The 26,170-nt window shown below is 38.4% G+C and overlaps 2 protein-coding genes across 8 annotated transcripts in view; one reads left to right on the top strand and one right to left on the bottom strand.

Annotated features, from left to right (window-relative positions):
• The window catches only part of LOC103623599, a 31,128-nt gene extending 8,310 nt beyond the window's left edge, over nt 1–22,818 (top strand). For 4 of the 7 annotated variants that reach the window (XM_017746147.1, XM_017746150.1, XM_017746152.1 and 1 more), the window contains 11 exons: nt 6,779–6,856; nt 9,701–9,837; nt 10,395–10,514; nt 11,046–11,076; nt 13,032–13,053; nt 13,603–13,627; nt 14,519–14,557; nt 15,684–15,785; nt 16,875–16,980; nt 17,392–18,360; nt 19,133–22,818. In XM_017746147.1, the coding sequence (XP_017601636.1) occupies nt 6,779–6,856; nt 9,701–9,837; nt 10,395–10,514; nt 11,046–11,076; nt 13,032–13,053; nt 13,603–13,627; nt 14,519–14,557; nt 15,684–15,785; nt 16,875–16,980; nt 17,392–18,360; nt 19,133–19,188 (1,685 nt within the window). In that variant the 3' untranslated portion in view covers nt 19,189–22,818. Of the gene's footprint in view, nt 1–4,817; nt 4,869–6,778; nt 6,857–9,700; nt 9,838–10,394; nt 10,515–11,045; nt 11,077–13,031; nt 13,054–13,602; nt 13,628–14,518; nt 14,558–15,683; nt 15,786–16,874; nt 16,981–17,391; nt 18,361–19,132 lie in introns of all 7 variants that reach the window. The other 3 variants (XM_017746145.1, XM_017746148.1, XM_017746149.1) reach the window with 1 other exon arrangement.
• A 107-nt stretch (nt 22,819–22,925) lies between these two features.
• The window catches only part of PDCD6 (programmed cell death 6), a 6,876-nt gene continuing 3,631 nt past the window's right edge, over nt 22,926–26,170 (bottom strand). Inside the window, exons 3-5 of the mRNA XM_017746153.1 lie at nt 25,190–25,342; nt 24,396–24,505; nt 22,926–23,471 (exon numbers count right to left, since the gene is read on the bottom strand). Of these exons, the coding sequence (XP_017601642.1) occupies nt 23,373–23,471; nt 24,396–24,505; nt 25,190–25,340 (360 nt within the window). The 5' untranslated portion in view covers nt 25,341–25,342 and the 3' untranslated portion in view covers nt 22,926–23,372. The remainder of the gene's footprint in view (nt 23,472–24,395; nt 24,506–25,189; nt 25,343–26,170) is intronic.

The following is a 26,170-nucleotide window of genomic DNA, read 5'->3' as shown; positions in this document are numbered from 1 at the left end:
AAAAGCTTTTTGCCTAAGTAAGCTTTCAGGGGTGTTGGGAACTGCAATGCAGAATTATGTAGTCAATATATATGCAGAACTTCTTGAACTCTCCCATGGACATATTACCAGTTATATAAATAATTCTCCTTCAAGATCCAGCAGATCCAGTAAATTCATTGTGTTCTTTCACTGATATAAGAGAATAAATTATGAATTTGTCTAGCCTTTATTTTTCATATAAAATAGCTGGGGTTTTTTTTCTACTGTTTGTAGACTTATGAAGTAAGCATGAACAGAAAATACACTGCATTTATGCAGTTTAGTAGTAAAGTTTTGCGAATGAGCATGGAAGTATGGATATTCTTAAATTAGGTGCACTATGTAAAGTACGAATCAAATTTTATTTCAGTATACAAGTTAATGAGATGCTTTTGTTGCTGGATCTGCAATTTTGTTCTAATGTTCATGCTATCAAATATTCCAGTGAGATGGAAATGTGACAGCATGTTCACAGAGTTGCAGTTCAAAGAACCAGGAAAAAAATGTTGTGAAAGTGAAGGATGAGTTTTCTTGGAAATCATTCGGGACAACACCTGGCAAGTATCTGGATTGCACACTGTCTAAAAAGGAACAGGTACTTCAGAGGATGAGGCTTGGCGTATTTAGAATATTTTACACCAACACCTGCATTTTCTTCCTTGCTGCAGAATTTTAAAAATTATTTTGTCAGTAGGGAGAACACCTCCAATGCTGCTGCCATTGGTAAACCAAAATTTTAAAAGATCGATTACTTGGATTCTCAGTGTTTTCAAATGGGATATGCCATATATCCTTTCTGAACTCATCAAAAGTTACTTGATAATCCGGAAGTGGTGAGTGTATGTAACCTGTGTGACTGCACAATCATGTTTGGTTTGAAGTCAATTAAGTGAGGAAATGCATCTGATTCCAGATATTTGTTTTTGGAGGAGTTCCACTTTGTCTAAGAAAGGCATCTACTTACCAAGTGAGTTTCCATATGGCAAAACTATCCACAAGCTATTTTTGTGATAATGACAGAATTGAATATCTTGAGTTGTTTTGGGTTGGGTTTTTTTTTCTGTCTTCAGCAGTTCAGAGGAGAGCAGCGTAATGGAAGACATGGAAATAGAAGTTGCTGGAGTTCTGAGACTTTACTAAGAGTTAAATCAAAGCTCAGCTGAGTGTATAAATTTCAGTCATGTGATTCCTTTGTACAGTGATATAATTGGACAGATGGAATACTTCTTTCCCCTCTTTTTAAGGTAGTTGCCCTTTTGTTCGGGGATAAAGAGGGGAGGAAACTGAACATTGCTTTTTTTCCCCCTGGGATCTATTGGCCAAAATAGAAAAGTATTGGAAGCTTTTTGCTTTGAGCAAGAGGCATTAAATGATGGGGCAATGCCAGTATACACATTAGGCAAACATTTAGTGGGCAATAACAAAATGCAGTGGTTTCCATTCGTGAGGTCAGGCAAGAGGCATAATCTAGAGCATGAGCTCTGTTAAAGCCCTTTATAGGCTGCCTAGCTTTATTTGTGAAATGAATATGGCACAAAGAAGAGCGGCTTAATGAAATTTTTTTTCACAGCCTGTGGAATTCTTCTTGCATTACAGTATGATGCAGAGGTAGTTTGTACTGCTCTTACAGCAGTACAAATGAAAAGTGTAATAAGGGATGCTGTATGTGCTTAGCTACTGGATCTACTAATCTGCATCTACATCCTTCAACTTTAAACCTGTAAATAGCACCATGAGTGAGGAAAGCTTCATTATGTTTGTTCTGTAAAACATGGAGTTGAGGAGAGGAATCCAGTCTGAAAATAAACTGCTGTTGTTAAACAGCTGTGATGACAAGTTCTTCCTCCACTGAAGGCACAAATGTTGTGTATTCTGCATTGTGTTCACCAGTGACAACCTTACCAGTATTCTGATCAGCATTTTAGCTTAATGTTTTAAGAGATTTATATGTTTTAAAATCTCTCTCCATGCTCAGTGTTTGTTAAACATGGCTAAGAATGTGGGTTTGGGGTGTATAACTACTGCTAAATCTTCAGAGGAAAAGCTTGAAAGTTTGGACTTAAAGACTAGAAGAGAAAATGTTTCAGAAGCTGTGATAATAAAGCATGAGATTGAACAGTACTTCAACACCCTTGCTACTTTTCTCTTGGGGAGCTCCTCTCTACAATGGAATCTGGTGTCTTTGTGCACTTCCCCCTTTGTATTCAAAAGGGAATCCGCAGTTCTGAGCTCGGGACATCCTTGTTGCTGCCGAGTAGCTGAATTGACAGTGTCTGAAACTGCCCTTTTGTTTTGAAATGTGGCTTTATATTTCTGACAGTCATTAGGAATGTGTATGCATTACAAATACATATACAGATGTTTCTTTGTTCTTCTTTTATATGTTCAGCACTCTGTAATTGAATATTGAAATGAAGGGGTTTTTTTGGGAATTGTTGTTCTTGGGGTTTTTTTTTGTTTGTTTGTTTGTGTACGTAGCTAGTATTTGGAAAATAGCTCTTACTAAATAAAGTAATTAGTTGGAAGGGATTTCCTGAGACTGATAAGGTGATTTCCTAACTTCCTGGTTGAATCAGGACTACTGCCACTGCTGGATCAGCACTTGCTTTCCAAATCCTTGAACATCTCCACAGGCAGAGTCTGCTACCTGTGATTAGTCAGTCTGTAGTTGCTCCACTGTTTAGAAAGGAATTTTTATCCTGACATCTAATCTTTGCCCCTGAAGCAACTATTTCTGGCTGCTACTTTTTAATGCTTTTGTCACATCCCCACAGGCTTGGACACTTTGTAGCTGCTGTTCAGGTATCCATCCTAGTGTATCTCTTCTTCGTCTCCATCAGACTAAAGAAGTCCAGCTCCCAAACCTGTTCTCATAAATTATTTGCCCTGGGTTGTTTGTCATGGTAGCCATTTTGCTGGACCCTCTCTGCTTTCTCTACATCCCACTTGAACTGAACAAGGATGATACTAGTCATCCTTACAAGTCCCAGATAATGGGGGATACGATATTCTGCAGTAAGTGGCCTCTGCAGTATCTCAGTGTTCCCAAGATCCCACTCAGCTAAAGCTGTGGCATTGGTTGTATCCCCTAAATTACTGTTGCCTGTGAATTTTCTGAGGGTCTTCTATGAATACCAATGTCAGTAACCTGGTTGGGGATGCATCGTTGTGGGCCCTGGAATTGCTCTTTGGGGTACTCTGCTGTTTACTGAACACCAGGAGGCTGCTTTGTTTCCCTTTGAGCCTGGCAAACCAGCTGATTTTCAGCTCATTGATCAGTCTGGTATGCTTTAGAGAAAATATTGTTTTGGTTTGGTTTTGAGATGCTTAAGAAATACATTATTGATAACATTAAAAGCCGTGTGGCTAGTAGGCATGAATTAAATGTTAGCTTGGAAACCTGCTATTGCTAAATGGGAGAGTCTTCAAGATCAAAACTGCTTTGTTAAAATTCTGCGGCAGCAATGTTTTTTACTTGATGCTTTTTCTTTTTTTTAATAAGGGAAAAAATCTCAATTCCCCAGTCTGCTACCTTTGGTGATAGCAGCAGCTACAACTTGGTTTTTAGCTTGACCATATTTGTAAACTCTAACCATGTTAAGGTAGAATGTGCTGTGAACTGCTTCTGGTGCAATTCTCTGTAAATTCAGTTTGTTCCTAGAAGTAAACAAAATAAAGCACTTTTTCACATATACCTATTCATGTCATTTAGCATTTGGCCATGTTGTCTGCACATACTGGGCCCGGAATCTTAACTTGAGCTTCAGACACTAATTGAACAACTCTGACATTGAGTAATTGTTGTACTTGCTGAATGCCTGGGGATCTTCTTTTGTTCTTGCTACCAGATACTTTGAAGCTTTTAACTGAAAAAGATGCATAATTTATTTTAAGGAATTGAGGAAGATACGCTTTCCTATACCCCTCCCTTATGTTAATATTGCAGAGTTGTTTGCATAGTGTTTGTTTGATTTGATTTACAGCTTTAACACCTATCTCTTAACTCCCTGTCTTAGACAGAAAGGGGAAAAAAAATTATGTATGCAACGTTGTGTTTGCCATGACTGTTGAAAACTTCTTTTACTTCAAAATTACGAATTACATTTGCAAATAATTAATAATTTAACTTAAACTTTTACTTTTTCCATCGAATGAGTATTAGTATATCACCCTGTTTTAATCTTGAATGCTGTGACTTACAAAATATTGACATCATTAAAGCATGGTGGTTTGTGTGTGTCTATGGATTTGTGGGGGAGTGGGGCAAGGGAGAAGTTCCAACAGGAGTGTTAAGTACACATCTTAACATTCAGTCTGAAGCTCTGAGAGGTTAGGAATAGATACAGACTCCTATGTAAAAGAAGATGTGGTTTAATGACTATATTAATTGTGTCTAGGACTGTGTTTAGGCTCTGCATGTTTAGACCAGAAGCTTTTGTCAGGTACCTGGAACACAGATTGATTGTCATGCATGATATTGAATAGTTAAAATAATTAGAATAAGTGCCCAATATGAAAAGCACTTAAAAATCAAATAAGAATTGAGTATTCTGGGTTTCTGTGAGATTAATGTGATTGGTATTTTGTGTTTGGGGGCAAGGGGAGTGGAATGGGAGACGTGCTTAGAGCACTTAATGAATTTAGAAAAAGAAAACTATCAAGATGGAATGCTGAGCCTATATTAAACTGCAAAACGAAGATAACTGTTCAATTCCATAACATGTTTCAATGATCTACTAAGTACTTAATAAAAGTAAACGAGAAGAAGTAGTCTGACTGTCCAACTCTTGTCCTAGGTCCTTCAGCTCCAGTCCAAGCTCCGATGAAGTATCGAGTGCTCAGACGAGGTAGCTGAATATAAACAGCCTTTTTCAAATGCAACTTTGAAATCAGTGGTTTTATTTTAACGGTGACTAAAGCAGGTGGTCTAGAAAGAAGCGATGCAAGCTGCCAAACCTTTGAACCATTGCTTTTCTTTTGTGCACTCGTTAATTTATGTAAAAAAAGTTCTTAGGAGAATATGAAGTTACAAGTATTTTTACAGAAAGACTTTCAAACTTGAGACATATTCATGATTCTCTGACAATATCTTAGTGAATCTAGCTAGTATTTTTTTAGCTGGTGAAGTTTTCAGTAAAAATTTTGCGGCACGCTCAGTGTACACATATGATACAGTGAAAGTATGACAAACCAAAAGCATATAAACCAAGAACAGTATGGGTTGTTTAGATGATACGAAGACAAGAGTATTTGGTTGCATGTTAGGAAACGAGAATGGCCATCACTTTGATGAGACCTTTATCTTTTTTTTGCGTGTATCTGTCCGTATTAAGTCCAAAAGATGACGTGCCTTTGTCTGTCATCTTGGGAATAACCAGCTCACACTGAGCTACTGCGCAGGCACACAAATGCATGAGAATGACATAAGGCATTTAAATGTTGATAAAAATCTGTCTATGGAGATGAATTATGTGGCACTGAATTGTTACATGTCAGCTCTGTTGCACTATGCTACTGCTGTCACAGGTGAAAAAAAAACCCCAAAGAAAACAACATGGAAAGATTTTAACAAGACTGTGAAATTTTGGTGGGAATAGGCAGCATTGTTCTGTGGCAGGAGGTGTCCCATGAGGTATTTTCTAGCACTGTTAAATTGCAAGAGATTTTTTAACTAAATTCTGGAACTTAGTGAAGTTTTTCTTTGTGTGCAGTTCTGGAGTTTGACTTGATGGAAGCACAGGCATATTTCTAGTGGAATGAATATTTAAGAATGAATATGAATTCCCTATTCTTGTGAAGTTGTGGTTGGGTTTTTTTTAGCCATAGCCTGATATCCTAGTGGGAAAGAATACAGTAACCATCGAGTGCTTGTGGTATTTCTATTCATTTGCTCCAATTTGAAGAAATTAGCAGTGTTAATTACTCTTATGTAATCATTGGTCAATTATGTGTAATTAGGTAGATGAGTTTTATTTCTGAACTTTTTTTTCAGATTAAAAATACATATTTTAGCACTTCATCATGTTCTTTTATAATGTCCAACATTTGAATACACTTAATGCCTCTTTGAGATGGTTTTGCAGTTGTATTTAGGTGAATTCTGCTGGTGGTGTAAGCTGAGCAGGAACGCTTTAGTTTATTTTAGGCAGAATAAAAACCAAGCTGTTAAAACTCAGTGAGGAGCAAGATAGAGCCCTGATTGAAACACTGCTAGTTCAGACTCAGGAGTATACCTACTGTGTTTGTCCAGCCTTTGGGCTGCCCAGAACGCAAAAGGTATTTGCTGTATTAGTGGAGATTGTGTTCTTTGTTAGCCTTAAGGCGGTATAGTTCTTGGACTTCAGACTTCAAACAAGCAGTCCCAGAATGCTGTATGAGTATTAGAGTTTTAAGGGGAGGAGGGGGAGGTTGGTGGCTTTTATTTTTTTGTGAGAACTGACACAGTCTGGGACATGCTATGAATGTGAACTTTATATCTTTCCTCAGTAAACTGAACTGTATTTTAAGTCTCATTTTGCTTATTTGATTATTTTCTTGAAGACATTAAATCCTTATGTATAAAATCGTTATGGAAGACAAAGTGTTGGAATCTTTCTGTGGAGGACTGAGGTCTTGCCTGTTTTCCTTACGCATTTCAGAATGCAAATGAATTTTGTCTTCATTAAAGTCTCCATTAGAAACTCCTTTAAGATCACAGACATTATGTGCAAACTATGTAATGTGTAATGTCTATTTATGTGTTTATTTTTTACTTCAGTGAAGAGAGGCTTCACAAGGTACATAACCTGTCTGAAGGATTTTATGAATGATCCGAGAAGAGAAGAACCTCTAATTGGTATGTTTTTTTGTTTTATAAATTGTATGCCTTTGAATTTGTGACCAAAAGGCTTTCTTTTGAAATAAAAGGTGGGATTTTAGTTACTGATTCATTTTCTGTAAATGTATTTAATAACTTACCTATCTCATACCTTTTAAATTTTAGTTTATTACACTGAGTATTATAAAGGCCTCCTTAACTGTTAACTTGTTCCTGAAGGAGCCATCTAAGTAAAGAAGCTTGTCCCAGATCACAGAATGGTTGAGGTTGGAAGGGACCTCTGTTGGTCTTAACCCCTGCTCAAGTCCCAGAGGAGGTTGCCTGGGACCATGACTAGATGGCTTTTGAATATCTCCAAGGTGAGCAGCTCTAAAATCTCTCAGGGAAACCTGTGCCAGTGCTCAGTCACCCTTGCAGTCAGACAGTTCAGACAGTATCTCCTGTTTCAGTTATGCCATTGCCTCTTGTCCTGGCACTGGGCACCACTGAAAAGAGCCCGGCTCCCTCTTTGCACCCTCACCTCAAGTATTTATACACAGTAATGATCAGCCCTGAACCTTCTCTTCTTCAGGCAGAACAGTTCCAGCTCTCTCAGCCTTTTTTCATAGGAGAGATGCTCCAGTACTGTCGTCACTTTCATGGCCCTTCATGTGTCCGTATCTCTTGTCCTGGGCAGTCCAGGACTTGACACAGCACTCCAGGAATGGCCCTACTGGTGCTGGGTGGAGCCTGCTGTCAGCACTCCTCCTTGTGCAGCCCAGGATACCATCAGCCTTTGCTGGTTCATCTTCAACTTGGTGTCCACCAGGTCTTTTCCTGCCTATGTGCTTCCTGGCCAGCCAGCCCCCAGCATGTACTGGTACCTGGGCTTGTTCCTCTCTGGGTGCAGGACTTGGCGCTTCCCGCTGTTGAACTGCCTGAGCTTCCAGCCCAGCTCCAGTCACTCAGGGTCCCTCTGGATGGCAGCTCAACCCTCTGGTATATTGGGCATCCCTCCCAGTTATGTGTCATCATCAGCCTTGCTGAGGTTATGCCCTGCATCATCATCCAGATCATTAATGAAGGTTTTGAACAGGATTGGACCCAGTACTGACCCCTGGGGTGCACTGCTACCTCCTGGCCTCCAGCTGGACTTCATGTGACTGGTGACTTGTCCTCAGTCATGGTTCTTTATGGCTTTCCATTTGGTGGGATATAACAGATGTTTCTGTTTAGTGAAATATTTTTCCTCACTGTCCTTGGCTGTACTAAAAGAAATGAGATTAATTTTAACACTTGCTTTCTTTCTAACTGCTAGATTAGCCAACCCTTTGGAGAGAAGCAAGGCTACTTGTCAGCGGCCTTAGTGTTCCAAGTGTGTACTGGTGGCCTAGAGAAATAGGTTCTCTGAGGAAGGCCTAAGTAGCAAATTTCCTTGTTTTAGCAGAAAATATCTCAGTTCAGTGCCTTGTCTTGTAGTTACTCCACATAATAAATTGCTATGCTTTTTAATACTAATGCTTTACTGTAAGCATTTGTAATAGAAAACACTCTGGTTGCAAGAACACTTTCAGTTCATTTGGTGATAGTTTATTTTCAGAGTTAAGATTTAGCAGTATAATACTGTAGCAGGTCTGAGATGGAGTTGAATTTCTTCATAGCAGCCTGTATGTTTTGGATTTTTGACTGAAGCAGTTTTGATGACACCACAGTGGTTTTTCCTGTTGCTGAGCAGTGCACCTGCATCAAGACTGTTTTGTTACTCTGGGTCCTCACCCCTTGAATAAGCTGGGGATGGGCAAGAGACTGGGAGGTGGCACATCCAGGGCAGTTGACCCAAACTAACACAAAGGATATTTTGTACCATGTAATGTCAGCAATCACAGTTGAGGTAAAGAAAGAAAAAAAGGGGGGGAAGCGGGATTGAACTTCCAAGGCGGCTGTTCAGAGACTGTGGGTGGGTATCGGTCTGCTTGTGGGGAAGTGAGCGATGGGTTTTTGCATGCTGGTTGGTTTGGGGGTTTTTTTACCCCTCTTTCCTTAACTTACTAAACTGTCTTTAAGTCCATGAGTTTTGTTGCTTTTGTTCTTCCTGTGTTCTCCCCACCCTGCTGAAGGGTGTGGATGTGAGTGAGCAAGCAACTATGTGGTTCTTGGCTGCTGGCTGGGATCAACCCATCACTAATAGAGAGTACTGGAAATTATGACATAAGGGAACAGCTGCAGGGTTTTCCTATTTGTTTTAAACTGCTTTTAAGTTTACTATGTTCAAACTTTTCAGAGTAAAACTTTTCATGCTGGGTAATAAGCCTCAAACTTGAAGATTTCTGACTACTTCTAAGGGATAGTCTCAGTAATTTCTAGGAAAAATGAAGAAAAATCCCATTTTCATTCTTGTAATTCTTAAAAGTTTATGTAACATTTTTAGATTATGAAAGATTCAGTTTTGTGAACTGATTAATGTCTTTCCTACGTCTGCTTTTACTTGGACACTTTCCAAATTATGTTTTATTAGTATTTTAAATGCAGTTTTTTAATCCAGACATTTGCATGGCATTTCCTATTCTCATTCTCTTTCTTAGTTTCTTGAAAAAATATCCCAGACAGGAGTAAATAATTTAGTAATGAAATATTTTTGTTGGGCTTGGAAATCCATAGATGGTGTACTTCCTTTCAGAACAAGACATTGGAAAGAGATGAATTAAGCTGATGTGGGTAATAAGTCTAAAGAAGTATTGAAGTGATCCTGAAGGAGTGTTAAATTCTGAAAATGGAATAATTTCATACATTCATTTTGAATTTAATGAACAGCATTGAAAAGAATACATTTGTTTTTAGTAGTCTGTAGTAAAATAGAGGTATTTGTAACTCTTGCTTTTACAGGTTTAGAACATGTGGTTGAAATCAGATTTGAAGGAAGAAAAGATCCACGTTACGAGTGCAGGCTGTGTGGGTGTAATACAGAGATGGCACCTATGATAGAGCATCTTAGTGGATATAAACACAGAAGAGAATATATTGTGAGTAATTTTGATGCATTTTGATCAAAATTTCTTTCTAATACTCCCCTTCTATTTTTTTTTCTAAATAATTATATCATTTGAAGTTTAAACCCCCATATGATAAATTGTCAGTACTTGTATCGTTGACTCTCCCTGGGTGAGACCAACATGAAGAGCTGTGATGCTGTGAGCTATTGAGGCAGTGCAGTCCAGGGCTGCCTGTCTGTATCAGCTCCAAAGTTGGTTCCTAAGTGTTTGGATTGCTTTCAGGATCAGCTTCCTAAAACATTGTGATTCTTTTTTATTCCCCAGCATGTCCATAGCACTGCTGGATTTGGTACAGAGGGTGTGTCCTTTTGGTAGTAAGCTTTGCATGGTATCCATTTTTTGTTTCGAAGCCTACTGAAGTAACTCTAAAATTTGATTAGATGTGTTGCAGAGAAGAAATTAGCTCATAATGTTCAAATCAATGTTTACCAGTCTTGTGGAAGCTTGTCCAGATGGTGAAATGTGTAAATTTTTTAATATTGTGATATATTTTGATATTAACCTTTTCAAGCTGGTTTTATTTACAGTCTAAAGAATTTCCAGATAAAATTAGGAGAAAACCGACAGATGTAAAAGAATGCAAAGTCTCATTTTTCAGACGCATAGCAGGAGAGCTAGAGAAGAGTGAAGGATTAAAAATGTATAAGGTAATTGGAAGTAAATGTAAAGTATCTGTTAATGTGTCTTTTATCAGTGCATTTATGTTTGATATAGTAAATTTTAAAAGTAATGCTGGCAAAGCTTGTTAAATTTCTGTGTGTTTCTAGGAAGTGTAGTAGTGAGTTGAACTAAGGCTTAACTTAAAGTTGCCCTGAAAAATCTGGGGAAAAGAGCAGTAGTATTGAAATCTGTCTGGAAAAAGCCAAAGCTTTTTATTTTTAAGGTTTTAGATGTTTTAAATTGAAAATTCTTTAGTCTGAATTCAGCGGTTTAGAAATTTCATTACTTTAACTTCAAAAATTTTTAGTTTTTGCGACTTAAATTTTCTCAAATGTAAGCAAATTTTCTCTCAAATTTCAGTTACATTTACAGGATTCTCTATCTGTGTGTGAGGAACCAATTGAATTATGTAGACATAAATAAAAGTACTTGTTCCTTTCCTAAAGGCAGTTGCTGTAGAGACTGTTTTTATGAAATTTTAATCAGAAAGTCTAATATGAAACTTTTTCTATTTTTAGATTGAAGGTTACACAAGACCAACTACCTCATGTAAGTCTGTGAATTTCTTGAGTATAGTAGATTTGATATAATTGATATTTGGCCTAATTTGCCTTACTAGTTGAACTCAAAGTGTTTGACTGATGTAAAACACTCAACTTATAATGCCACGAAATGTTTTCAGAAACGTTTCTGGGTTTTGTGATTTTTGAAATGAGGAAAGAAGGAAATTGCCAGACTTCCAGTCTTCCTTAGATGTTTTTTAACTTCTTTGTTCTGGAGGTATTTGTGATACCTGCAGTAATTTGCTCATCAAGGAAAGTGAAAAAGTATGGAAGAATGGTACTTTGATGGCTAAATTGATAAAGTCTTCTCCATCTCATTTCTGTCATCAAAAGGCTTAAATGCTGAATCACTGGTGAAAGTGGAAATTACTGTTCTTTAGCAAATCCATTGGAACAAGCAATGGAAACCAAACCCACAAACATAAACCAAACATTTTCTCTCATACTGTATGGCTGAGTTACATCCTTTGTTACTGTAGATGTGCTATAAATCCTTAATGATGCCAATCTGAAGCAATACCTCCTTGCTACGTTTTGACCCTAGTATTAATACCAGAAGGAAGGTAGGTTTGATTGAAATGGGTGAAAGTTGTGTAGATCAACAGAATTTGTCAGTGTGAATCCTGCTCCTGTAGGAGCCTACCACAGCAGTGCCTTTTTTCTTTTTGATTGATCATTGGTGGCTTCTGTGCCTTGTACTTTTTAATGTTGGTCTGCAAAACAAGGTGGTGGATAATCTTTTTGATCTCTTTTTGTGTCTCTTGTGAAGAAGAGGGAATGTGACCCAGGAATCAGCTCAGTAATTCTCAGTTCAGAGTAAACTGACATCAGTCAAGTCAGCAGACTTCTGTAGAAGCGGAAGACAAGGTCAAATATCAATCTGTATCATCAAAAACAGTGATCCCACCCAGTCCTACAGGATATGAAACTCTGGAGAAATGGACAGGAGGGAAGTTATCTGCAAAAACGTTGTGCCTTTCAATATAAAGGTGTGCTGTGGTTAGATGATAGGATCAACATCAAGTGAATTCCAGAAAAAATCCCTCTGGTTATTTCAAAGAAAATCATGGTTAAAGGTTTAGCAGCTGTGTGTCTTTAGAATAGGTCATACTGGCAAATTTCAAAACTCCCTTCTGACAGTGAGAATGAGTTTGAAGATAGAATTAAGAAAGGTCATTTGGTGACATGTACTAGTGTGCAAGCGATGAAATGGATGTTACAGCTTCATCAGCCCATTTTACCCATGTTAACGGGAGCTGGTCAGCATGGTAACACAAGTCTTTCAGCCTCATCTTGTAGGGCCAAAGATGTCACTTGTCTGAGAATGATTACAAGTCCTGTTGCTTATCCTGGAATACCTGTGTTGATAAATGCTTAAGAAGTGATAAGTTATGTACCATGCAGTAGCTGGTTCTCTGAAGCATAGTTACTCTTTTAGACTGCCTTGTTTTGTTGAGCTTTTCCTCCCTCCTTCCCTCCCTCCCTCCTCATGCTTGTACATTGACAGATGAGATGGTCAGACATTCCAACCGCCATAAGTTCTTGTTGGAGACTTAACTATTGTACATGCAGCTTTGAGATTCACTGGTATTTACTCAGGAAAAACCCACGTGCAAACCTTGTAACTTTTTTGCATGGAGGAGACACGCCCACCTCAGTTTATTCCATACAGGCTTCTTGTGTGGGAGTCAGCTGCCAGAACATAGATGCTGTAGGGTACCCTGCAAAGCCTTTAGGGCTCAGGTGTCCCACAGACTTTTCATCAAGGATGACTGCTGGTTTCTAAGATGGCAGCATGTGCCATCTGCTGCAGAATCCTGCCCTTTACAGAAACGGCAGCCCCTCCCCAGCCAGTAACTGTTCTGTTTGTGTAATGCTTCCGTTGCAGTAATAACAGTGCAAACCTTGTGATGTTGCTAATAATTCTTTTTCATTTTCTAGCCCCACAGAAGAAGAAAGCAAGGTGAGAGTACTACATCCACAGGGAAATCAAAAGAGATTTTTAAATCTATTTTTCTGTAGCAAACATCATGACATTTGGGGAAAATATTTTATATTGTCTTTCCTCTGTACTTACTCCTCTTCTGTAAATTGTTCTTTTTTGTCTGTGAGGAAATAGTAGCTATGGCTTTTGAAATACTGCACTCAAAAAGAAATTGCAATTGAAATTTCAAGCTGTTTCTATTCTATGTGGAATATCATTGGCTGAGTAGGTTTTATAAAAAGCTGTTTATATAGGAAGAAAAAGCCCAACCCACCATTGTTTTAGTCATCTTCTTTAGCTGATTTGTGAAGAAGTTAATCTGTACTACTGATCTCTTTGAGAGTCAGTCAGAATAAGGATCTTTACAGCATACTTAAAACACTGTTACTTTTTAGAGAAAGATATCCAGTATTGGTAATTGATATAAATTTGGAAACTGAAATATTTTGGTTCTATATACTATGAGTAAACCTAATGTTTTGGTAATTTTTAGAATGCAGCTTAATACTGTAATTTCTTTCTTTTAAGGTGGGAAGATGATTATAAGCATGAGGTATGTAGAGGCAGTAAGTCCACACAAGTGTTCACATGCCCACAAGTGTCTCATGTTGTTGCAGTTTCTTTATGCTTGCTGCTTTTCATTTTTCTGGAAAATGTTTACTCTTTGGCTTCATTTACTATTTTATTAATATTGTTGCAGAAGCAATTGACCTAATGAGTCAGAATTTTGCATTCATCACAGCAGAGGGGAAGAGAATACAGTACCTTTGCCTCAGCTCTCATAAATCCTGTTCAGAGCCACTGAGAGTGTCAGAGCCAGTGTCTGCAGGCCAGGTCTCCCAGCCTGTGCTGCAGTCTCCCCTTCCCTGTTTTGTCCCTCTTCAGATCAAAAGTATTCTATACTGAAAGTTCGGTTTGAATCTTAAGATACCTCTAAAGATTTACCATCCTTTTTTCTAACTCAGAGGTGAAACTCAAAATGATCACTGAAATATCTGTCCTGATTGGTGCTGGACACAAACACTGAGAAGTGCCTTGTTTTTTATCTTAGTGGCAGAGTTGGTTGTGTAGGCCTCAGGCTGGTCAGGTACTATGTTAAACACAGCTGAGCACTTTACTTTTTTAAACATGATTTTGGACCTGAGTGAGGAAAGCCTGGGAAAGATAGCTCTTGTAGGTGTGTGGCTTAGATGTGAAATGTGTTCTTCCTGGTAGTAATGGAATTGGAAGTAATGCAGTTGTGTTTGTAGCAGCTGCTACCAAACTGATATTGAGCATCTAAGGTTACATGTTTATGGCTGTGACCTAAAATGATATCTTTTCTTTGTGTTGACTTTTATTGTTGGGTAAAAGATTAAAAGGTTTTGTTCTGTACAAGATGATGCAACAACTGCTGTAATATTTAGTCTTTTAAAGTTTTTTCCCCTATTCTGCAATCTCACAGAATGATCCTGTTCGGAAACAGAAAGCTCTGGAGTTCTTGGTATGTATGTAAAATAATCATGATGAGAGTTGTGAGGTTTCATCAGTATGATGCAGTGAATATTGTGAAGGAGCCTCTGATTACTGATCAAACTCATTTGACTACAACATTAATTTCTATTTTAATGGACTCTACCCTTTGAAAAATTAGTGCAGCTGTAGCTTAGCTCAGAACAATTGGCTGGATTAAATGTGAACTCTCGGCCTGTTCTAGGGATGACTCTCCCCTTTGCTGAGGAGCCACTCTGACAAGCACTGTTAATTAGCGGCACTGATGTTGCTCAAGTGCTGTTGTCTGCCTGTATCTAAAGGGATTGTTGATAATGCTGAGCGAGAGGAGCCAGTCTGGTCTGGCTGCCAGAGAAAGCACAGCTGCTGGTCTTGGAGTGATTGGGGAAGTTTCATCAGCTCTGTTGCTGTTGACAGTGGCACAGTAAGCCTTGGTTTGTCTTCTGAGTTTATGAAAATACCTGACCATTTGTGTTCAACATTGTACTCTGTGAAAATCATGTTCTTGTACCTAAGGCAATTGGAAAATTTCATTTGAATTTGAATTGTTTATACACCAAAATCAGAAGTAGAATGTTTTGAGATGTATGCTTCATTTCTTCCACGCTGTAGTTACTTGTGACTTCAGAAAGAGAGAGAGAAAAAAAGCAAGTCTAAGGGATAATCAGTAAACTACAAAAAAACTTGGTAGTTAATTGACTTTTATCTACAGGAATTACAACTATTCCTTACAGAAGACTGCCTATATTCTTTTAGCTTACTGTAATCACTTATAAATTAATTTACTTACTAATCGGCCTGAATCTTATTTTTTATTCAATCTTCTACACAGAAAACATAAATTTAGGACTTGTCCCCTTCTCTGTCTGCAACAAAATGTTTATGACTGTCAGTACAGGAGTGGCACAGAAATCCATGTTCATGTTTTACCTTTTATCTGGCCATAATTATGTTCCCAATTTATTTTTTTGATATTTGTGTAGACATTTATTATATATGCCATATGTTAATTAATAGTATAAATTAGGTTATACCAAAATCAAAGTGTAACTTTGATCTGTTTGTGTATATGACCCTTCAGCACCCTAATGACCAATTCTAACCGTGTTTTTTGACAGGAGACTTTTCACATCACCTCAGACTCAGAAGCAACACTTGTTCTTCACATTACACAGGAACTCATGGAGGCTTTGAAGACCTTTTGTGAAAAGAAAGCAGCAGTAAGTAACATCATCTTGTCCAGAGTTGTTTTACCATTGGGAGGAAAGGAGTGGTTAAACTCTCTGTGTTAACACCCTGCCAAACTGAACAGTTCAGGCATGGGTCAAAACCCCCTGTTAAATAGACTTCAATTCTCTTTTCTTACAATTTCTAGGTAACAAAGGTACTGATTGCATGGCACATTTCTCTTAGTATTCCATCATCGTGTATCTGTTTTGGTTTTTTGTGCGTTTGTTCTGTTCTGGGCACCATTTTGCTTCTTGATGACAGGTTGTCTTCCTTTTTGTGTTGGTCCCTTGCTTGATAGCTTTTGTTCTAAGATAGTGAGGCTTCAAGGCTCACACAAATGTGCCATTTTTTTCTTTGGTGGGCATGTGGGTAGGTTTGTCTTTCTTATAACTTATATCTCTGCTCTCAGTTGAGAGTTCTAATCTCTTAAGACTAAGGTAGGTAAGATGTTCTTGACTATCTGTTGGTCCTTACAAAGCTCCATAGCTTCTTTGCAAAGAAGTTGACTACCTGTGGAAAAAGGAGTCTGAAGAATGACTAGAATATTTGAAAAAATGATTAATGACTCTGGCGGCTACTGGTTCAGAAAATGCAGGGTGTGTGTTTTTCTGAAAGCTGTTTCAGACTGTTTTCTCAATTGTATATTCCATGTCGTGTGCTACAGTAACTGTCTCTGTGCAAATGCTGCCACCAACACCAGTTAAATATTGCTTCTGTAGCTTAATCTCTCAGCTGGGCCTTCCATTCTGCATTCCCCAGTGGGAGGCAGGATTTGCATATGTACCAGTTTTATATTTTAGCCAGGTGATGATGAGAGAAATGAGGCAATAAATTTGAAACAGGAGACGTTGTCTTCACCAGACACCTCCTTCTGTTCTCCAGATACTTACCTCTTCCAAATAACACTTTGGAAAATTGTGGTATAATGTGGTAACAGCACATCCCTCATATGGACTTGGCTATCACCTAAAATTGTACTTTGCTAACTTTCTATGGGAAATTTATTGCTTTTTAAAATTCTTAAAGTTCTTAAATTCTTGCATTTGCAGGCAGACATTCTGACCTTTTGCTTTGCCTAGGTTAATTACACCAACAGTTTAGGCCCACTGATGTCAGTACCTCAAGATGAATTTCCAGAAGGGAAAAGCAACCCAGAACACTACGGGCCAGATGGAGAGTACGAAGGTAATTTAGATATTTTGTTCCACTAGTTTGTTTACTCTTGAGACTGCACAGATTGTGGAAATTTAGTTTTATGGCCAGCCATAGTGCTTCTTAGCTGGTGTACTGTGTGTCTTTGCCCTCTGAGTCAGTTCAGGATATCATTTTCTGAAGCTTTAATGACTTAACTGTCTGAGAACATTCCTGTCTCACTGAACAGTGTTACAGCAGTAAAGGTTAAGGAAATTCAAGCAGTAACCCTTCCTGATCTATTTACTGTTAGAATTTTTGGATGGAATATACCAAGCTCAGTTAAGACATAAAGGCAGGAATTGGGAAAAGAACAGAAGGACACTTCATAAAATCTCAAAGTAGTTGCGTTTGCAGTTGGTATTCTAATATTTTGCTAACTTTTATTGCCCTTTATTTATTCAGGAAGTTCTGACTGGAATCAAGGTTTTTTGTCTCAGTATGAAGAGTGTTCTGAAGATGCTTCTTTTGCTCCTGCTCACTCTAACAGTTACCAAACAGATGATGGATCATCTTCCTGCCATCTGAGATCTGATGACTTTGCAATGGTGTCTCTGCTCAGGGACTCTCCTGCTGTTGAGCCTGATGGTCCTGTCAGTGGTATCAGTGAATGGCTGAGACAGCTCAGACACTCGGTGTCTGGCAGGAATTTGGCTGCTGGGGCCTCTTCCTACAAGACCAGCCCACTGAAGGAGTGCTCAGCAGAATATATGTCCAGTGATGTGCAAGGAAGTGAGCTCCATGATAAGAGACTCTCATTTGGCAGGGAAAATACAAAATGGAGGAATCAACAAGCATGTACAAAAGCAAGGCATATAAGTGACCAAGAATTACCCTATCCCAATTCTTCTGCCTCTCATCCTTCATCTGGAAGATACTCTACAAACTATCCTTCACAAAACTATTCCTCTTACAAGAACGATGAGTCTGTGAATACTTGTGCATCTTCTGCAAATTCTAATGTTTCAGGAAGAGGTGGCTCCAGGTGGCACCAGGACACTAGGTGGGAGTGGAATGAGGACTCTAGGTGGAATGAGGACTCTAGGTGGAATGAGGACTCTAGGTGGAATGAGGACTCCAGGTGGAACGAGAACTCTAGCTGGAAGCAGGAGTCTAGCTGGAAGCAGGAATCTAGGTGTCAAGGATTCAGGTATCAGAAATCAGGCTACCAGAGAAACTGGAGTTCCCATCAGAACTCATTTTCTGGCAGTGGTTCGTACCGAGATCACCAGCAGTTCAGAAGCTCAGAAGAGATGTTTGATGGAGTTGATGTTGGTCTTGCTCCCAACGCTGTGAATAGACTACTAGGAAAGGATGTACCTACAATGACCAGGACGCTCAAACAGTTGGCTCCATATTATCCGGCACTTCAAAGTAAGATTGTGATTAGTTTGCATGTGAAATGAGTTGATCAGCATGGTTGCTTTAACATAAGCAGGAGATTGCAGGCTGCAGAGATAGGATGTGCTGTTCAGGGGAGTCGAGCTCCTTTTGCTCACATCTGTATCAGCTGAAGAAAGGCATTGTTGCCTCTCTGAGGACACTGTGCCTCTTGGCAACTAAATGGAGCAGCGAGTGAGAGGAGATTTCGATAGCACAAAAATTTCCTGAATTGAAAGGTTTGAACTAGGTCATCTTTCTAACTAGCAGTTTGTATCATGAGTTGTACTGCTAGGCTTGCAACGATGGGAAGGGAATGTATTGCTGTAAAGAAAAAAATACTGAAATGCATGCAGAACCAAACCTGGATGGAATTATAATAAATAATCCAAATGGATCAAAACCCATTGGGATAACAAGAGAAATGTTATCAAAGAGCTGGTTCATTACATGCTGATTTCTTTTTCCAGTTACTGTAGAAATAGTCATTAATGCTGAGAATAGTGATACACTTTTCAAAATGAAAGTTTCTCCTTTCGAAATAGATTATGAGAGGGATTTAAAGAGAAGTGGGCATATGCTACTGCATGGCTGTCATTGGGCATGAGTTTGGACAAATGCAAACTATGCTTCTGATACTAGAATTAGTTAATTAACTAGGTAGCTACTTAATAGTAAAACTTTCATTTTCACATTCTCTATGCTGTATTATGTGAAATATTGTGAGATGGAAGTAACTGTAAATGTCTTTATCTCCCCTTTCTAGAAGTAAATATTCAGACATTCGTCAATGTGCTAATAGAAACTAGAAAGAAAGATTAAGGAGCAACAACAGTTGAACTGGAAACAGATGAAGAGATTTGAGAATCTCCATTGCTTGGCTTTCAGGAAAGAGACTGCATTTGACTCTGTTTGGCTTGGGAAAGGTAAAGGGAGGTAGAGTTTTAACATGTGAAATATAGCTGGAACATGGACTTGCACATAACAGGTGAACATACTATTTTGTTTAGGCTTTTTGTAATGTATTTGTTATATCTTAGTATAGTACAGAAAAAAATCTTTTGTTATTTTTTGAAAATATGTTAAAATTATTCTGTCAGCAAAAAGTTAATAATCCTTTGAATACCCCTCTCAATTCAGAGGAAAAAGAAAGGTTTACTTTTATGTTACCTACTTAAGAAGAATATTCATTGAAAATACAGGTTTATTTTTCTTCACACAAAGGTAAGGCCAGTTCCATTAATTCTAGGCTTTATAATTAGCATATTTTTAGAAATTGACACACTACACTTCTGTTTAGACAAAGAAAGGAGGATGTCACAGCAAAGGTATTCTCTGTCTTAATGTGATGCTGTATGAGGAAAATGTATTCTAGAGAACTGGTATGCAATGGGGCATATTAGTTTCGTTTTTGCAGAGCAAGAAATGGTGTGAAATATATGGAGATTTTTTAATCATGTTGTTCAAAATGAAATCATTATAAATTTTCTGAAAAACTCATTTGGTGGATTGACCCCTACAAAAATAAAAATTACTGATTCTTTCTACTGGTAAAAGCATATTGAGAAATAATGGAACCCATAAGGCAATCAGATAAAATAACAGGAAAAAAATAAATAATCAAAATGTCATACTAACTGAGTAATACTTACCAGTTCTGATGTGTATCAGAACCACATGCTCACGAACACCTGGCTTTAGATGTCTGTTTTATGTAATTAAAACCAGCTTACATGGAGCTGAAGAAAAGAAGTAAAGTGAGACAAGTTTACTCCTGAGTGTCTGTCTTCCTGTTCACTGCTGCATTGTGGACTATCATTTTTCTTCTCACCCATGCCTGAACTGTGTCTCTGTGCATTAAATACCTGTGCTGAAGCAGGGCTAGCCTTCATGAGCTGTCATAATACATTTTGGATCTTGTCACATAAATTTTAATAAGAAAAAACGATTTATTATTGAGCATATAAACTCAATTCCCTAAAATTTTCCTTCTGTCATTATTTTGCTTCTGCATCTGAAGAGATCCACTTTCCTTTTTCATTCCTTTTCACTATTTACTGCTCATACTTACTGAAGTGTTGGAGTGGTTTATAATGTCACACACTTTGTAGCTGTGCCATACACTTTCATCCACTGAATTACATAGTCAACCTTGCTTAAAAGGCAAAATTACGGTTTTTCTACCACGGGTGTCTTCCAGGGTTTTGATTTAGAAGTCTGTAGGATTGATCAATTATTGTATCTGATTATTTACTTCTGGTAAATAAAATTAGCAGAAGTTATTTACACAAATGTTACTGCCATAGTTTTTTCCCGCAGAAAGTGTAGTGCAACTAAAATTCTGAAACTGTAGAAAAAATGTTGCTAGAAAATATTACTGTTGCAACTCTGTCAATTCAAGTTAAGACCTTTTCATTTGAAGTTGTTGTGGAGAACTCTTTTCCCATTTCTCACTCCCTTTGGGATTTTACTGCCATTACTGTATACCCCAGTGGCATACAGCAGCTGGATGACTTCCATCCAGATTAGATGCTCTTTCCACCTATATGTTCTCTTATTTTTTCTTCTGGGCATCAGTTACTACCCCTCCTTTGTTGTTGTGCAGAGTCCTGCATTGGGGAAACAGTTCGTGCATTTTGAAAGGGAGTTGGAGTTGTTACCAAATTACGACAGCATGGATTTACTAAAGCTAATTTACTAAATTTCCTGAACTCTGGTGTGCTGAGTACTCCTTACTCCCAAGAAACTGCTTTGCCATATCTTGCTCCCATGTAGTATAGAATTGGAGCAGAACAAATCCTCTGTCTAGACTCCAGTCACAACCTTCACAAAGTAGGTCCTGACAGCCTGCAGAGCAGCACTGGATGCCTGGCACTTATCAGCACCAATGCAGCTCCATCACAGGCTTTGGCATGGAGGCAAGAGTCCTGAGAATGCACCTGAGCCCTTGGAGCAAATTTCACATTTCCTTAAAAAGCCAGTGATAAAAATCCAGACTGGGACATGTCTTGGACAGGGGATAACTTTTCAGCCAGTGTCTTGGCCTGTGGTGTACCTGCTTTCACACCTTTAGAAGTGTCTGTTTCCCACTGGGACAAGAGTTGCTCCAATCCAGAGACACCTTGGTGGTTCTCTGCAGCAGTGATGCTCCTTTAGAAAGTGCTGGAGCCAGCTGTTCTGCACCAAGGGCAGTGAAGTAGAACAAGGCCAGCTGGACATGGCCGACATCCTTCAGGGGAGACAACTTGGGAAGTTTCTTAGATTCCAGCTTTTTTAGTTTGTGTCTTGGACTTAACTAGTATTCCTCAAAGTGCTTCCCAGAATTACTGCATTTTATGTGTGTGTATGATCCGAAGGGACAGATTCCTTAGTGGGAAAGAAACGGGGAAGCCCTTTTGAGCCCAGAAATTTGGGGCTCTTCTGTTTCTGAAGAGAGCACATCTAGTTATCGTCCCAGCCTTCTAGGGAGGGAAGGTTCAAGGAGTAACTGGTGGAAGTCTTTTTCCCTTGTTTTCTTAAAACATAAGTTACCTTCACAGTTCATCCAAGGCTGTTGGATGAGGTGGTTTCTGACACTGGTCATCATTCCTGATCTCCCTCCTCAGCCAAAACCAATTCCTTGCTTTTTGGGTGATGACGCCCAAAGTGCTTTGGGAGAACTCCTTGTTTTGGTGTGCTTATGCCATGGAGACCATTGGTCTTTCCCCACATATTTCACACCAGAAAAGTGTTCAGAGTGTTGCTGAGCTGTCACTAATGGTCTGATTGATTATCACTTGACAAACAGTAGCAGCTTCTCTGTGTGACAGATGTTTGATAACTGCACAGTTGCCACTTTGCTGCCTTCACCCTTACACCAGACATTCTACTCTGGCTGAGACACAGAATCACAGAACAGTCTTGAGTTGGAAGGGGCCCACAAGAATGATTGAGTCCAGCTCTTCAGTGAATGGCCCATACAGGGATTGAACCTGCAACCTTGCTGTTACTTGTACCATTCTCTGACAATCTGAGCCAATCTCAGGGTCACCTGGAAGTAACATCGTAACTTCGTTTTTTTGTTTTTTGGTTTTTTTTTTTTAACTTTTCTTTGGTTCCTCCAAGTTGCTTCTTCAGAGTTACTGCAAGAGATAGTGTTTGACACAGAAATCAGTCATTACTTGTCTTGAGTTTTTCCACTCTCTCTCAGCTGTAAATGGTGAGATGTAGGGTAAAGTTATGAGAATGTCTGACTGTCAATTCAAGACTACTTCAAATAAGTCCTTCAGCACAAAAAGGAAGACTTTTGATGTTAAATGAGACAACTAAGCAAAGGGAACATATTCAGAGGCAGGGTTCATCTTTGTGGGGAAACTTATTGAGGGAGATGCAGTATGATCTGCTTCAGAGCTGGAAGAAGTTGTATTTGAAGCCATCCCAAGGATGGCCTGAAAGAAGGAGGCAGCTAGAAAATAAAATAGAAAAAGGCCATCCAAGTGGAGAGACCCCTGAATCATAGAAAATGAGAATACAGAAATAAAATCACCATCCCCTTAAAGCTGTATAAAAGTGAAACAGACTAAGAGTTGACCTAGTATTTTTACTTAATTTTAAATTCTGTATTAAAAATTAATACATTAAACTCTTATAAAAGTAAGGCACATGCAAAACATGTTGTGCAACTTCTGACTTTCAACTCATATAAACTAACAAGCATTACTTTAATTTGGCATTTCTAAAGAGTCATTGCTCCCATGCAGGATATGTGTAAGAGGTTTTGTTTGACATTGCACCAGTTAAATCTAGATTCTGTGCTTTCTGTACTACAGTAAGCAGAGATGGTCATATCATACAATAATACAAATAAAAACCAACTCAAGTACAGATTCTGACAGTGATTACCAACATACAAAATTTAAGAATGTGATGTTACATCCATTATAATACATCAGTAATCTTATTCAGTAGAGGATGATTTGGCAGCTCCAGTCTGTGTAATGCCAGTGTGCAATTCCTGGTTATCAGTGTCATACGATGCTGAAGACCATGGAAAGATACTGCTCATAGGACACCTGAATCCAGCCATCCTGATCAGTATCGTATCGTCGGAACACATCAGTCAGCCTCTGAGGAGGAGAGAAAAAAATAATAGACATTTTTGTTCTAGGGGAAGGTTCAGACTGCCACATACTCACTCCCCTTGCCACCTGGGCTTCTATAGCTATATGAACCCCTTCTGTTCAACCCCTTTGTAGCCATTTTACAGTCTTATTTATAAAGATAGCTCTTTGCCAATAATGATACATTACCTAAGGCTACCTAGGCACTTCTTTATAGACAAGACTATATAGACTATTTATAATTGGCACGGGGAAAAACAATGTCACATTTGAGTCAGCTGGAAACAGAATCCAATACGTACCTTGTGCATATCTCACCTTCTAGGCAAATGTGCTTCCTGTGCCATTGCTATCTGAGCTGTCACTGTATAACCCCAGAGCAGTATGGACAGTGGACCAGAACAACTACCAGCACGGTTTCATAAACATCAGCTGAGTGATACTGCATTTCAAAGCCCTTTTTAGCAGAGTTCAAGTCTATAATTAACTATAACTGCCTTATATTACAAATAAATACACAGGTGACTGGTGTGTCTAAGTAACAGAGATACTGCTTTTACAGGGAACTGCTTTCCCTCCAGGTTCTCTCTCTCTCCCACTGAAAGGTTGTGGGGCTTTTTGTGTATTTCTACCACTACCCCTGCAGGAACAGCTCTGAAGTCTGTATTAAACTAACAGACACTGTGAAACAGTGAGACTATTTTGCACTTTTTTGTTCCTCACCCATTGTATCAAATTTACTTGAGAATCAAAGGAATTACTAATGAAGACCAATACACAAAGATGTTTCTAGCACTTGTCATATACTTAGTTCAAATGGTTTATTATAAATAAAAGCAAGTTTTAGATCCACTGTTAAAGTGAGAACCAGAAAATCTTAGGAAAAGGTAATTTTTTTTCAATTGACATAAAAGTATATCTCAATCTTACCTGTAGAACAACACAGCATTGAATAAAATCATCAAAAGCAACTTGTCCTCTTCCTTGTCTGTCAAATTTCCGAATAAGGATATCATAGAATTGATCAGACAGTCGGTAACCTTGGAAAAAGAGAAATACTTTAAAAGGTTTCAATTACTGCAGTCCTTCTATAAAAAGAACAAGGTTGTCTAGCAGGCATGTGTAACAAAACCAGAAAACAGTAAAGAGTTACAATGATTTTTTTTCCCAGTATCTCTGTTAAACTAAAATGCATGCAATAAAACCCATGCTTAATAATAATTATGTACAGAGTCATGGTAAATATAATTACAGATTAAGGTGACTATTTGATTGAGGGAATGGTTTAGGGCTGCAGATCAAGTCTTTACAAGTGAAGTGACAGGAGTGAAAGTTCCTTATGCATCAGAATGCTCTGGTAGCATAGACAGCTGGCTTTGTTTTAAAAAGTGGCAAGTTCTATCAAGTACCCTGTAAGGTCAGACTTTGCCTGAAGCATTGGTAACACTCTCAGAGCATGTCACAGAGGAGACTGGAACTGGATGTGTCAGGACATGTGTGGAATGTTTTTTCTCTATTTAAGGAAAAAGCTCTAAAAAACATGTGCTGCTGGCATGGACATTGTTAGAAGGTACCTTATACCTAAACGGAGAGCTGCCCTTCACCTGCCTCATTTTTAGTCACATATGTCAGAGCAGTACAGTTCTGCAACAGTAACAGTAAGCAGCTCATTCTATGACATAACCCAGTCATAAAAACTGTAATTACAAATGAATTACCAAAACCTGTTAGTGCTTGCTTTAGCTCATTTTTGTCAATCATTCCAGAATTGTCTCTGTCATACGTTCGAAAGACGTTCTGCCAGTCTGTGATGTACTTCCAGACTCCTGTGAATTCATTGAAGTTCACACCCCCTTTGTTTTCTCTGTCAAACATGCCTGAAATAAAAAGTAAGAAACACATATAAAACCTTAGTCATACTACTCAGCAAGATCTGCCAGGATTTTAAGAAGACAAGAATGCTTTGTGGAAGGTACTGAAGAGAGAAAAGAAACTACTAAAATGCAAGTGATAATTTGGAAAGTTCTGCCAAGAAAAAGCAAGCAGTCATCCAGTGAAGGAAAAAACGATAAAGCAAGATAGAAGAGTACCAGAATGAATCACAGAATGTTTCTTTTTCCTGGGTTTTCATTTTCAGTTCGAAAATACTGAGGGCTTGATTGATCATCCAGTGATAAATCAAAATGGGCATTGTGGATTATTCTTTTCTAAGGACACATTAAAAAGTCTTACATCTATTCCCAAGAGTGCTGGGATATTCATCTGCATTTGACTTACTGATACTGTTATCTTTATACAAAGCATATCACACGGTGATGGAACTCGGACTGCTGCTGAACTTATTGAAAACAAAGCAAAAAATGTAGTCCTTGGATTTATGAACTGTGTGATAAAGAAGATTTGATTTATTGTGCTTGAGTCTTTATCCTTCTACCACCATCACCTTCCACACTACTGGCGATTATTTTAGACACTAACAGAATTTAAGCATTGTAAAGCTTCTGTTTGGTATTCTGGAGCAAAACATAGGCTTAAAATGCAAGACAGGAAAAACTACTTCCAAAGACAAGTTATGTAGTATCTTTTTAGAAAATTTGAGATGACAATCTCCTCATGCCTGAATTACATTTATTATCTAATCAATTATGCAGTAACATTTTCTCAGGCTACTTTGACAAGTGCACATGTGTGTATGCAAAGGGCAT

Source organism: Corvus brachyrhynchos, unplaced genomic scaffold (assembly GCF_000691975.1).
Source record: "Corvus brachyrhynchos isolate BGI_N302 unplaced genomic scaffold, ASM69197v1 scaffold409, whole genome shotgun sequence".
NCBI lineage: Eukaryota > Metazoa > Chordata > Aves > Passeriformes > Corvidae > Corvus > Corvus brachyrhynchos.
The sequence above is the reverse complement of the archived record's forward strand: the minus strand, read 5'-3'. Positions and strand labels throughout refer to the sequence as shown.